At 35.6% G+C, this 13327-nt stretch overlaps 2 protein-coding genes across 2 annotated transcripts in view; both read right to left on the bottom strand.

Annotated features, from left to right (window-relative positions):
* LOC123866368 (NADH-cytochrome b5 reductase 2) overlaps positions 1-491 on the bottom strand; it is a 28992-nt gene extending 28501 nt beyond the window's left edge. Inside the window, exon 1 of the mRNA XM_045907896.1 lies at positions 266-491. Coding sequence (XP_045763852.1) covers positions 266-303 — 38 coding nt within the window. The 5' untranslated portion in view covers positions 304-491. The remainder of the gene's footprint in view (positions 1-265) is intronic.
* Positions 492-5310: 4819 nt separating this feature from the next.
* LOC123865930 (proton-coupled amino acid transporter-like protein pathetic) lies at positions 5311-13297 on the bottom strand. The gene is made up of 8 exons (XM_045907149.1): positions 12994-13297; positions 12652-12802; positions 12044-12165; positions 11384-11468; positions 10864-11108; positions 9790-10002; positions 9214-9383; positions 5311-5574 (listed from the first exon to the last, which is right to left on the bottom strand). The coding sequence occupies exons 1-8, from the start codon at positions 13068-13070 to the stop codon at positions 5324-5326; spliced, it is 1314 nt and encodes a 437-aa protein (XP_045763105.1). The 5' UTR covers positions 13071-13297; the 3' UTR covers positions 5311-5323.
* Positions 13298-13327: the final 30 nt, after the last annotated feature.

Genomic DNA, 13327 nt, shown 5'->3' with positions numbered 1-13327 from the left:
AAACCGGCTTAGCTTTGCAAGTTGCAAGTTGCAACGTAGTTAATCGACTTGTGGAAAAGTTTGAAGTAGGTTCCTAATAAGTATGTCAGAGAAAAAATCTGTATTATTTTATACTATCAATTAACCAATGTAATTATGTTCTAAAAACTCTGTAGGTACATAGTTAGTATAATCCTGTAGTTTTTTAAAATTTTTAATAAAAAATAATGATTACGAATAAGAATGTCAGTCTTTAAAAACCCGTAGCCGGTAGGTAAATACTTACGTGGAGCTGAATTCCTTCATATTAAAACTGTTCGCCATTTCGATTATTTACAAAAATTCGTCACTGCAAAATTCACGTTTGTTTGTTTACATTAGTTACGTTATATTATTATTTACTTGCCGTCTTCACCGGTTCATGTTTCTGAATGTGCGCGCGCGCACGCAATGAGCCAACGACTGCAGAATCGGAATCTCGTCTAGCCAGCATTTAGCAATAACGCTAATAAATTAATGTTATGAAAATACAGAAGTACCTACCTACTGTTTGGTTTCGTAAAATCTGCGTAGTCAATTTAGAATGGATACGCAGATTTCATATTGCGTTTATACAGAAGACATATTTATAAAATAAATTGTAATAATCCCATCATGGGACAAGAAAACGCAGATACAAGTGTAAATTAAAAATTTCCAACACCCCCGACAAGTGAAGGTTGCAGTAATTAGAAAAGAGCTGATAACTTTCAAACGGCTGAACCGATTTTCTTGGATTATAGCTAACAACACTCTCGATCAAGCCACCTTTCAAACAAAAAAAACTAAATTAAAATCGGTTCATTAGTTTAAGAGCTACGATGCCACAGACAGATACACAGATACACAGATACACACGTCAAACTTATAACACTCCTCTTTTTGGGTCGGGGGTTAAAAAGAAGTACCGCCCATGGTCGGGGTTACGACACTCAGCAATGAAGATTACGACGCAGTAGACGACAACTGATTGGCTTGTTGAGCAAATAAAAAATAATAAAAATAAACATATCTTCTATAAATTCTATAAAAAAACTATTCTGTACCTATTCTAGGTACATCCTATACATTCTATAAGTCAAATCATATGTCTAATAAGAATCTGCACTAAACGTACTAAAGTAAAACGTTTATAATTCAAATAATCACATTTTTGGTCCAGTACTAGAAATCCAAAATCTATAAATAAAATACTAATCAAACAACCTTCGTCACTTTGATATTTCAAAGAACCATAAGATTAACGTCTCATCAAGTTAAATAAAACCTTAACAATTATAATCCATTTGATAACAAGAGTATTGCAATGTCACATGCCATTGATATAAAATTAAATAAATATCTAAGCACTACGATGCCACGGACAGACATACAAAACGGAAAATATATAACGTGGTCTAGAGTTAAAAAAGAATATACTATTTTGACTAATGACTAAAAGTTACTATAAAATTCGTATTTACTAGACATGTAGTTTATCTTATGAACATGAATGTTGAATAGAGTGTTCATGAAAAGCGTCTAAATAAAATCAAATAACGGAAATATTACATCATTCTGCACAAAGATTTACATCTACCAGTGAACCAAATGAAAGATATTTTTCATTCAACGATAATACGTGAACCAACATGCAGCAAATAAGTTGCCTGGTTGCCAAAGTTACCTTTGCTTTAAGTGCTTTAATCTAACTATTTTTTTGATTTCAGTTTTTAAGTAAACAAATTCAACACAAATACGAAGCAAACTTTGTACAAGGAACAAGAAAACATTAGGTGTCAACGGAAATTCAGCCAAAAATCAAGGTTGCCGCGTTTTTAAGTTTTAAGATTCGGACAATATTTACACTGATCTATTCAGTTACCAATCGAGTAGATAGTACAAGCCCATACATGATCAAGTTTACTGTAAAGCTTACAGCAGACTTGAACCTGCGTCCAGTATACTTGATGGTGTGTGTCTATCAGTGTGCATGAGTCTGACATGATAGCTGTATCAGAGTGAACTAGAGTGAGAAACTCTCAGTTTGCTCCTGAATCAACAATCCCTATGTCAAAAATTAGGCTATGGGGCCGTGAAATCAAAGAAAAGTAGGCGATTCATAGCCCACCTAGCGTCATAAATGTAGGAACATTTGACGCCTGCCAGTGACGTCGAAACCTCGACGTTTTGTTACTACTCTAACTATAGTGAACAGAAGAGGTGGTGATTGCCGAGTGCGGTAAGAAGCCGAGGAAAAGGAAGTTGGGGGTTCGATGCCGTGCATGCACCTCTAACTTTTCGAAGATAATATAAGCAATGAAATATTATTTGCTTTAACGGTGAAGGACAACGTAAGGGAATCTGCATGCCTGAGAGTTCTCCATAATGTTGTCAAAGTGCGTGAAGTTTGTCAATCCGCACTCGGCCAGCATGGCGGACTATGGCCTATAAGTCCTTGAGACGACTTGATTGAGAAGACGTCATCATAGTATAGATGGCTTACTAGCCAGCGATGGATTGATCACGATGATGAGTATGTGTGAATTGTTGTTAGTTGTTACACTTTTATTTCCTCCCAAGTCCAACCAAATTTCCTATACTTACCTTGATTGCATGTCACAAGCGAAGGCAAGCACGCAATGGAGCCTCTAGGCGGGTGAAGCCACCATGATTGTTTGTATTAAACAACTGTGTTGGTAAAATTGTGCTTGCGTGGTATTTATATGATGTTGGCAAAAGTCACGGGAACCGACATACACAAATAGACTCTACGCGTGAGAGTCTCTGAAATTTTCAGTGAACTGTTACTTTGTAAACTGTGTCAAGGGCTTAACGGGTAGTTGTCGCGACGCATAGAGTTAGTATGGCGACGCGACGTTTCTTTTTCTAAATATAATTTTATTGTGTTTGTTATTTTTAACTAGTTGACCTGCCTCGGTTACGCTCGGGTTTATTTTAGATACCTACTCGTTGTATGCTGCGCTTATAATTTCTAGGGTTACTTTGAAGTCTGCAGTGTCAAAAAGTTCAGGTTGCCGCAAAGATCGAACAATCGTCAATTGAAATTCCTCAATTCCAGGCAATTTTGTCAATTACGACGTCACGACCACATGAAGCAATTTACTGCAATACCCAGTAATAACTAAAGGAATGTTATGCAAAAAAATTGCTCCAGAATCCAGATTGTTCCACTTATTGCTCCAGATTGATCCATACGTGTTGCCGGCAACAATTGCTTAAAAAACTGTCTATGTAAGCAGACCATTAATAGAAGCACCATCAGAAGAAGAACTGCAACTTTTCACCTGTTCTTTCTACTTTTTCACCTGAACACAGAGTGTCTCCCGTTTTCCGTAGTATTATATTCGTACTACATAATAATACATTAAGTTTAAGGCTACCCATGCGTAGTCGAAGCAAATCAGTTAAACCTAACATACAGTACAATTACAATAAATATTATAAATTAAAATGATCAAATTTTTAACAACAATAATTGAATGTTTCACCAAAATATTATAGTAAAAATGCAATTGGAATGAATATGGGATACTTACGTAAGTTTCAAGATTTTTTTGGGAACTTTATTCCACACACAAACATAGGTAAGTATATATAGAAAACATTAGAAGAAACTATACTACATGGTGCAAAGGCGGCCTTATTGCTATAGCAATCTCTTACAGGTAACCTTTGGTGTACGGATTTCGTGAAAAACAAAATATTTACAATGCTTTTATCTCCTAAATTGACGTGTTTAACTTGTTAAGCGTAAATTAAGGTAATAGTTACCTACGCTTATTTAAAAAGGCTTTAAATTGTTTTTGTTTACATATATTATATAGGTTCCTATGTAATTGTACTATGTACCTGGGTATATCGTTAAATTGGTTTGCGAAATTCGAATGTCTTGCACGTAAAGCTAATATTATTTTCTTTGGTAGATTTATATTAAATTTTATAACCTTACAAAATCGCCGCGCTGATTTTCCGCTAGATTTCCCTGGTCGAAGTATCTAAGTACCTATTGTGCTTTGTTTCCGCTTATGTAGGTACTTACCCATTATATTCTGAATAGAATATTTACGACTATTACTATTATTATACCTACTTAGGCTGGTTTTATTTTATTTTAATCCTATTTATAGTACACAGCTGTTTTTTAAAATCTATTCACTCTATAGATTTTGTGATGAGTCTTAGGTACGTGGCTTTCATATAATAAGACACCTATCAATATGGTGCTATACTGCGCAATTGGATCAATTACGGCAAATTGCTAATATGGAAATCATGAATGAATGTGCACGTGGACAAGTGAAAAAGACTGGCCAAGGGCGAGTCAGACTCACCCACTGAGGATTCCGTTATCCGTAACAATCTACCGTCTCAAAAATTAATCCATTTTTTGGGACCACAAAATTAAACTAAACCTGATTTCTAAAAAACTTTATAGTTAGAGAGTTTGTTTTATTATTCGAGTAGAAAATGTTTACACAAACTCTAATTGTTGCCCCTGAATTTTCCACATTGGCTCTAAGTTTTAAATGATTCCGTGGGAACACTATAATTTGCCGGGATGTGAAGTGGCCTATGTCACTACAATTTTTACGATTTTCAACTATAGGCACAGTATGCAAAAAATCTCGTCGATCTTTCGCTTCATTGTAGTGTTGTCTGGTTGTTACTACTCTTTAAAAAAATGGGTCCCTTTTACAATGACGTCAGGCTAAGCTATTCCTGTAAAGTCGATAGCATAAGGTAGCTTCCATGAAATAAGCAGCTGTGAGGCTTGGACAGACGGACGTACTACCTACAAACCTACTGATTCTTTTTTTGCCATTTTGGTATTGAACCCTAAAAAGACAACCGCAACCCGCCTTATAGGTACATTATTTTGACCTAGACCGAGGTCCGTAGAAAATTTTGAGGAAGTGCTTGTTAAACGCTAAAAGTTCGTATAATGTTTTATAATAAATATCATTTTGTTTGGTGAACAAAGTAAAGCGAATCTATAGTCTCATTATATTGGCTCTGTCCAGCCAATGAAGTGCAACGTTTGTTTGTTTGTTTCACTTTTTGCTATTCAGGTCACCGACCCAGACGCCTTAAAGTGGTGGTCCACCACGAATCAACTAGCTTTACTAAAATCGGGCAACGCAATAGAATCATTATACTAGCTTTCGGCTTTTGTAATGAAGCATGTCGTTAAATTTTTTTATGAACTCCGGGACCAACCGTATTCAATCAAAGGCCAAAGCCTCTGTGTACCTAATTGAAATAAAGTATTTAGGTCAGAAAAAGACGTTGTTATGACTAGTTTTTATTCAGTTTTTTGCTCTAGATTAGCAATTATGTCTGATATTGTAACCGTCATTCCCGAGATAAGACTGCAAAATCCAAAGAGTACTATGAGAATGTTCTTCCATAAGATCCAGTTGAATTTGCCCAGGTCTTCCCATCTGCAGACAGTTTCCACTATGCCGGGGATGATGAGCCCTAAGATGGAGTAGAAGAGCGCGCCGACGATGTTAATGATTTGCTCAAGCATTGGAAGCGCTATGCCTATCCCGCCTGAAAGAAAACATAAACTGGTTAACAGTGAGAAAATGCATAATGCATAATTTTTAGGGTTCCATTGTCATGTTAGTGAAAAACTTCTTTATGTAAACTAATAGAATAGCAAGAATTATAAAAAACAAAGTTGTTTCATAACCTCTATCACTCTAGTAGACATTTATTAGAAACTAGCTGACGCCCGCGACTTCGTCCGCGTGGATTTAGGTTTTTCGAAATCGCGTGGGAATCTTTGATTTTTCGGGATAAAAAGTAGCCTATGTGCTAATCCAGGATAATATCTATCTCCATTCCGAATTTCAGCCAAATCCGTCCAGTGGTTTTTGCGTGAAGGAGTAACAAACACACACACACACACATACAAACTTTCGCCTTTATAATATTAGTGTGAATTAGTGTGATAGTCACCGCATCGACAACACGTCATTATCTTGATCGAATTATACGAGAACTCGTTAGGTATTCATCTCACGATATCTACTTAGGTAGGTGCCTATGAGTGACGCGGAAAATAGACGTAGGAAGATTTTCCATACCTTATTTAAAATATCTTTTGTATATTATGTACCAGGTATCTATTATTGTGTCAGCATGCAGGAGGCATACACAGCAATGGTGCAAGTGAAGGAGGAAACTTAAAATTACACTAACTTATTTCTAGTTAGCTACAGCCTACAACGCAAGACGGCAGTGACGCGCGTAAAATACGAGAAACTGTATATTATTATTGTTTTTATTACTAACAAAATGGATGTAATATCTGTAATAAAGATGATTATTATTATTATTATATTTCTTCTTTCATTTTGTCTCTCTTTTTACAGGCGTAAATAGTATCCCACCAAAAACATTTCATGTAAAATGTTGCCAAGACTCACAAGTTCATAATGCTTTCACTGTTAAAAAGTTATGAGATCTCTAGTAGAGCCAAGCCCCTAGCTGAGCTTAGAATTGTGCTGGCCATGGGACCTATCCCAAGTCCAAAGTATATAGCTCTTAAATGCTCTTGAGTATATCTCATTTATAACAATAAAGAACAAATAACTCTACTTACAAGCTCTGATTTTACAAACCCTAAATCTTGGTTAAAAAAGGACGGCTTGGCCGTTTAATGTTCGTGGTACTTTTATCTGATATGACATTTAAGCCCGGAATAGCTTGTGCGACAATCATGAAGTATAATAAAAATTAGTAATTGTCGAACAAACTATTCCTTATGACCTTAATATAATATATTATGTCATGTAATAGTTTCACGAACATTAAACGGCCAAGCCGTACTTTTTTAACCAAGATTTAGGGTTTGTAAAATCAGAGCTTGTAAGTAGAGTTATTTGTTCTTTATTGATATAAATGAGATATACTCAAGAGCATTTAAGAGCTATATACTTTGGACTTGGGATAGGTCCCATGGCCAGCACAATTCTAAGCTCAGCTAGGGGCTTGGCTCTACTAGAGATCTCATAACTTTTTAACAGTGAAAGCATTATGAACTTGTGAGTCTTGGCAACATTTTACATGAAATGTTTTTGGTGGGATTTCATTTCTTTTTGGCAAGTGCCCTAGATTTTTTTTTTGGATCTATTTTTTGTAGGTACCTACATCATTTTCATGGCCCACTCTCTATTGTTACCTCTTTTTTTAAAAGCTTTTATTCCACTTGCAATGTATGTAACTATGTTTTTTTGGGTGGAATCTTGCAACTCAATTTTAAAGCAGATACATATATCAGATTTCAGTCTTTTAGGACTTCAGGAAACACATTTTTTAAATGTACAGACTGGGAAAAGTTTATTTTCCTGTTGTTTGAATGAAATCCCTAGCCTACATACCAAATTTCAGTCTTCTAGGACTTAGGGAAGTACTTTAGAACTTTTGACTAGAGGGGTTTTGAATGGCAATAAATCTGAAACCATAACAGGTAGACAAGTGATACTTGGTACGTTTGATAAGTCTGTCAAGGACATATTATTCTGAAAATATCAGCATTCTAGCGATAGACTTTACAAATAATTTGCTTCCCCCATACGTGGGAGTGGAGGGGGAAAATTTCGAATTTCTTAATTTTCCTGTAGTTTGTATGCAATTTCTAGTGTACACACCAAATTTCAGTCTTTTAGGACTTCGGGAAGTACCCTAGAATTACAGACTAGAAGTTTTGACTGTCAATAAATCTGAAACTATAAAGGCTAGACAATTGATACTCAATGCGTTTAATAAATCTGCCCAGGACATCTTATCCTGAAAATATCAGCATTCTAGCGACAGAATTTACTGATTTGCTTTACCCATAAGAGGCGTAGAGGGGGGGCATTTCCAATTTCTTAATTTTCCTGTAGTTTGTAGTCAATTTCTAGTCTACATACCAAATTTCAGTCTTCTAGGACTTCGGGAAGTACCTTAGAGGTTTTGAGTAGAGGTTTTGATGATCATCAGTGAGGGACGAAATCGGCGTATTTTAGGTATCAATAAATCTGTAACCATAAAAGCTAGATATTTGATACTTGGTATATTTGGTAAATTTGCTGAGGACACCTTATACTGAAAATTTCAGCTTTCTAGCGTCTTCCAGACCGAAGTTATGACGGGTCGAAAATACGGCGAAACACTTCGAGAAAAAGGTACGTAGCGCCCCGGCCGCCGTTTGGCTCGTCTTGGCGGGGGCACTGCCGTGCCCCCTGATGTCACATGGGCCTAAGCCAAGTGTGGCATTTTTTTTAATGATGATGAACTGATAATGAAATGACTTTAGAAAATTTGCGTTACACGACAGGTGTTGAGGATAACTACTTTTTAACCGACTTCAAAAAAAGGAGGAGGTTCTCAATTTATCGGAATCTTTTTTTTTTAATGAGCGCGAGCGTGAATTTCATGGACTTTGGTTGCTTAATATTCAAGTGAAATTGGAACTACGATTGTATGAAATGAGTGGAAACGAGTGACGGAGAGAGTCCTCTTAAAGAATCTGACCAGCGCTTTTGATTAGTTTAAACCTGTCAAGTTTTTCCAGTAAATGGAAAATGGTTTTCCTTATAAACATTTAGATTTTGGTAATGCTCATTTGTAATCTCACGCATTTCATTAATACACGTTGGCAAGTTGGTAGAGAGTATCTACCTAACCTACCTAATCTAATTAACTATAAACTAGAAATCTAAATTGCTTCAACAATTATTTAATTGGGTTAAATGCTTTAACAAAGATGTCATAGATAATTTTCTTATTAAATTGACCAATTATTAGGTAGGTATATTATGTTTTGAAGGATAGTAATAATATGTTATCAAACAGCCTTTGCCCGCTACTTCGTCCGCGTCGATTTAGGACTTTTAAAATCTTGCGAATTTTCGAAATGAAAAATACTCTTTTCTTTTTCTTTTCCAGACAGTCCTTCGGTAATTGTGCAAATCTTAAAATCAGTTCGGCATAAAAAAACCTACCTAGGTACTTATTGGTCAATCAATTCCTCGCTGAAAATATTGTCTGAATCACACGAGGCTGATTTTTCAAGCCAGGATAGTGATAGCAAGCTAAGCAAATTGAAAAGTATAATAGTTTTTTAATGATTTTTTATTTTTAAACTTATTACCTAACATAATATTATTACGTACCTTTGTATGTTCGAAATAAACTTACCACAGAAACATACAATTACTATTCTCATAATGATTTGTGCCATATTCATGTGCTGTTTCTTTATGTGCGCTTTTAAATGTTTAGACAGTACGTCGACCACCACGTAAAAATGTAGCGGGTATGTGCAGAATATTGATATAGCGATGAAAGCCTTCGCACATATTGCTGGCCTGCAAAAAATATTGCATGTTGCAATTAACGTATGAAATTAAAGAAAATGCACATTTTTGATATCCTTGAGAACAAAATTTGTACAGAAATATAAGGCTTTGAAAACAAAACGGAAATGAGCTCAGCCATCACATTTTTGTTTGTTTTAAAAGCACCTTTAGAACGAGAAAAGTAGAAAAAAAATAATGAAAGCGAGAGCAAATCGGACGGGAACTTCTTTGCATATTTTTACAAAAAAAAAATGGAAATTCAGGAATGAGTAGCTAGGGTATATATAGGTACATTTTAAAAATAGTTTCTCTTCATGTTCACGAATTCGGAGACGGAGTCTCCCAAAATTTCCCCCTGCTTCCAGCCAAAGATATGTAAAGTTTGTCTGAATGATATGATCTGAAAATTCTTTACCAATCGTCCAGCGGCAGATTCAAAGTGATGGTTCCTCTCAACGCATCACCGTATCTGAAGTATCCGAACAGGCCCAGGATGCAGTACAGCAGCATGATGAATGTCATGGCCACGACCAGCACGCTGGGGCAGCCGAGGAAGTGCTCAGGCTTCTTCATGTTGTTCTCTACGGGCATTACCACACCGATTCCTTCCATTGCGAATATTACTGTGCTAAATACATTTTTCACTCATAATAATGGACTAAATGTGTACACGGACTACATTTGGACTGCAATCCGACTGCAAAATTGCAGTTTGATTGCAGTTGACACAACTGCATCGCAACTGCCGAACGCTAGACAGTCAGCGTGCAGCAGTTCCAGTATGGGTAGGTACACGTTGTCTGGACGGCAAACGTACAGCCGGCCGTTGCGATGCTGTCAACTCCAATCAAACTGCAGCTACTTTGCAGCTGGCTTGCAATCTGTCTGTCTAGGTTTAGACTTTTATATTTAACATCGACCAGGCTGATTCCCGCAACTTCAGGTTCATGATTTAGGTTTTTCAAGCATCACGTTTGAATTTTACAAAAACCTTTCTATTGGCGGTCTACACTCTATGTTATAGATAAAATCTATATTGATATCTATCTAGGTTCATGAAAAATTTGAAGTTTGTAGATCCTCCGGTTTAGGCTATGCGTTGTAGCTGATTTATTATAGGTAGGTATTATATCTTGAAGGTATTGATGATCAATTTTTCGAAACAATAAACGAGAGATCCTATTAATATGTACCTACTGAAGAAATAAAATTATGCAATAGAATAAAAATGTTTTTTATTCAATTAAACTTTCACAAGTACTTTTGAATTGCACTATCTATAACATTATGCGATCTCGTTTACGTTATTGTGCTAACAGTATTTCATCAGGCGTTGATTGAAAAGACTAGCCATAGTGCGGATACCCAGACTTCACACACCTTTGCGAACATTATGGAGAACTTTTAGACATGCAAGTTTCCTCACGATTGAAGCACTTATATTTAAATTAGTAGGTACGGCTTAAATTTATATAGGTAGGATACTTACGAAAGGAATGCCGGAAATCTTGATGGATATCCCACAACCAGTTTATCAGATATTGTGATTTCATCTTTGAAAATGTAGTAAATGCAGATTGCGAATGTTGCCACAAGTAAAATGTTTGCCGTCAACGAAATGGGCGCTAGCCATTTCAAATATCTGATCTGGACCATCAAACATAGTGGCGCGAGTAGGATAAGGCAGTAGTATTCCACGGGTAGAATATATCCCGGCGCATACTGATCCAGTAACTATGAAAAGTATAACACAAGTACATTATTATTGATTAGCCTTTGACGGATAATGCATGATGGGCGTGGACTAACTTGACTGGGGTTAGCTCATGGAATTAGGAATAGGATGTACTTCACATCATTGCATTGTTAAACAAACGCAATTCAAATGATCTAAAATAAAATAACATTTTAGCTCCATTACGAATATAGGTAGAAAAGTTAACTGTACCTAAACCTGTGTATTAGATTCTAAAAGTTTTTGATTTAATTGATAATATGCAGGTTCTTACCTGTTTAATTGAATCAGCTATTAACACTGTGAAAATACAGCAAACTCCAATGTAAGTGAACACCAGTGAAAATTCGGCGAACAAACTGCGAATAAAAATAAATTTTCAGGCATTTGGTTTAGATGACGATATTAGAAATAAAATGTAGTCTATGTTACCCGGACCTTTAAGACGAATCGACTGACACCTCATTCATCAAAATCGGCCCAGTAGTTTAGGCGCTACGGTGGAACACACAGAATTTGGATACAAACATACACACATACATACATACATACATACATAGACTTCTAAAATCATAACCCTTCCTTTTGGCTTTGTCGCAGTCGGGTAAAAAAGGAATTACAAATAGAATAATCTAATCACACTAATATTATAAAGGAGAAAGTTTGTATGTGTGTGTGTGTGTGTGTGTGTTTGTTACTCCTTCACGCAAAAACTACTGGACGGATTGGGCTGAAATTTTGAATGGAGATAGATTATACCCTGGATTAGCACATAGGCTACTTTTTATCCCGGAAAATCAAAGAGTTCCCACGGGAATTTTAAAAAACCTACATCCACGCGAATGAAGTCGCGGGCATCAGCTAGTGATAATATAATTTATGTTGACAATTTAATATATGATTATTGTTTAATATTATGTAAAAGTTAACTCACCCTGCAGCTTTCGCTAGGGGTCTAAGTCTTTTCGGACCTAACGCAAATGCTACTTGACAAGTTTCTGCATAACCTAGTAAGGGTTTTCGAACTGCTTTACAACACACCCTGGATACGTTCACCTGCAAAAAATCGCCTGACATAATATTATTATCTATTTTTCGTTGAAAACCCTGTGTGAGGATAGATTACTGTACTATTATGTATGTATTCTGAGGGATACAATATAACATTCTCAAAAATAATACGTAATTTTCAAACAAAAATCCTCCTTTGTTGCTCAAATTATAATGATACTAAGATATCCTTACCGCACTTTTATTAAATAAGGATGAATACGAACCACATGCACCCAAGATATTTAAATCATTCGAGGGTGCAAATGGATGGCTGAAAACAGATTTATGCAGAGGCACGAAATACTTTTCATATCGATAACACCTACTCCTCCAATTCATTATCAGGGGCTTCAATAGAAGATAAAATCTCCTTTAATTCTTAAAATCCACTGACACCTGCCTATTTACTCAAAGAAAATTAGTTATTTACAGTCACTCAAATAATAGGGCTAATTTTACCTGAGTATTTTATTATTATTGGATACTTACGAAAATATGAACGCAATGTCCACAAATGAAAGCAATGATAACTGTACCGACGATAGCGACACCCCATCCTGCATTGGCGAATGCTAGTGGAATGGCGAGAATACCAGAACCTAACGAAGCTTTCAGCAAATTAGCTAAAGACCTGATGTCCCTGAAATATAAACAAGCAAACTATAAAACAAACATTAATAAAAGTTTTACTGCTCTCTTTTATTTAATAACACTATAATTTTATCAGTAAGTAATATTTTCTAAATGATAACTTCAACGACATCAATGGCTAGTAGGTACTTACTTATTTTCAAAATCAGGTTTTAAGTTAAAATACATAAAGATACTTACGAATTTGGTTTTTTAACCTTACGATGTTCAAAAGGATTGTAATCCTGTGTATCTAATTCCTTTTTATGTATATCCATATTTAAATTTTTATAACATAGAAACTAAAGCATCTGAAGTTAAAGAACTAGTACATTCACTATGAAGGATTCTCACTATCCTAACAAAGACTGAATAAAAAAATCTGTTAGGTTAGCCATAGTAGATAACGGTCTGAAAAGATAATTTTCTCTTTTACACATGAATGTAAAGAGTTGTTTCTAATACCGTTGATCTAGAGTGACAAGCTTTATCTGGCTGTAAATGTTGTATGAATAGTACTTAATCTCAGCATTTA

The sequence above is a fragment of the Maniola jurtina genome, chromosome 6 (assembly GCF_905333055.1).
Source record: "Maniola jurtina chromosome 6, ilManJurt1.1, whole genome shotgun sequence".
NCBI lineage: Eukaryota > Metazoa > Arthropoda > Insecta > Lepidoptera > Nymphalidae > Maniola > Maniola jurtina.
Note: the sequence above shows the minus strand (reverse complement) of the source record. Positions and strands in the feature narration are given on the sequence as shown.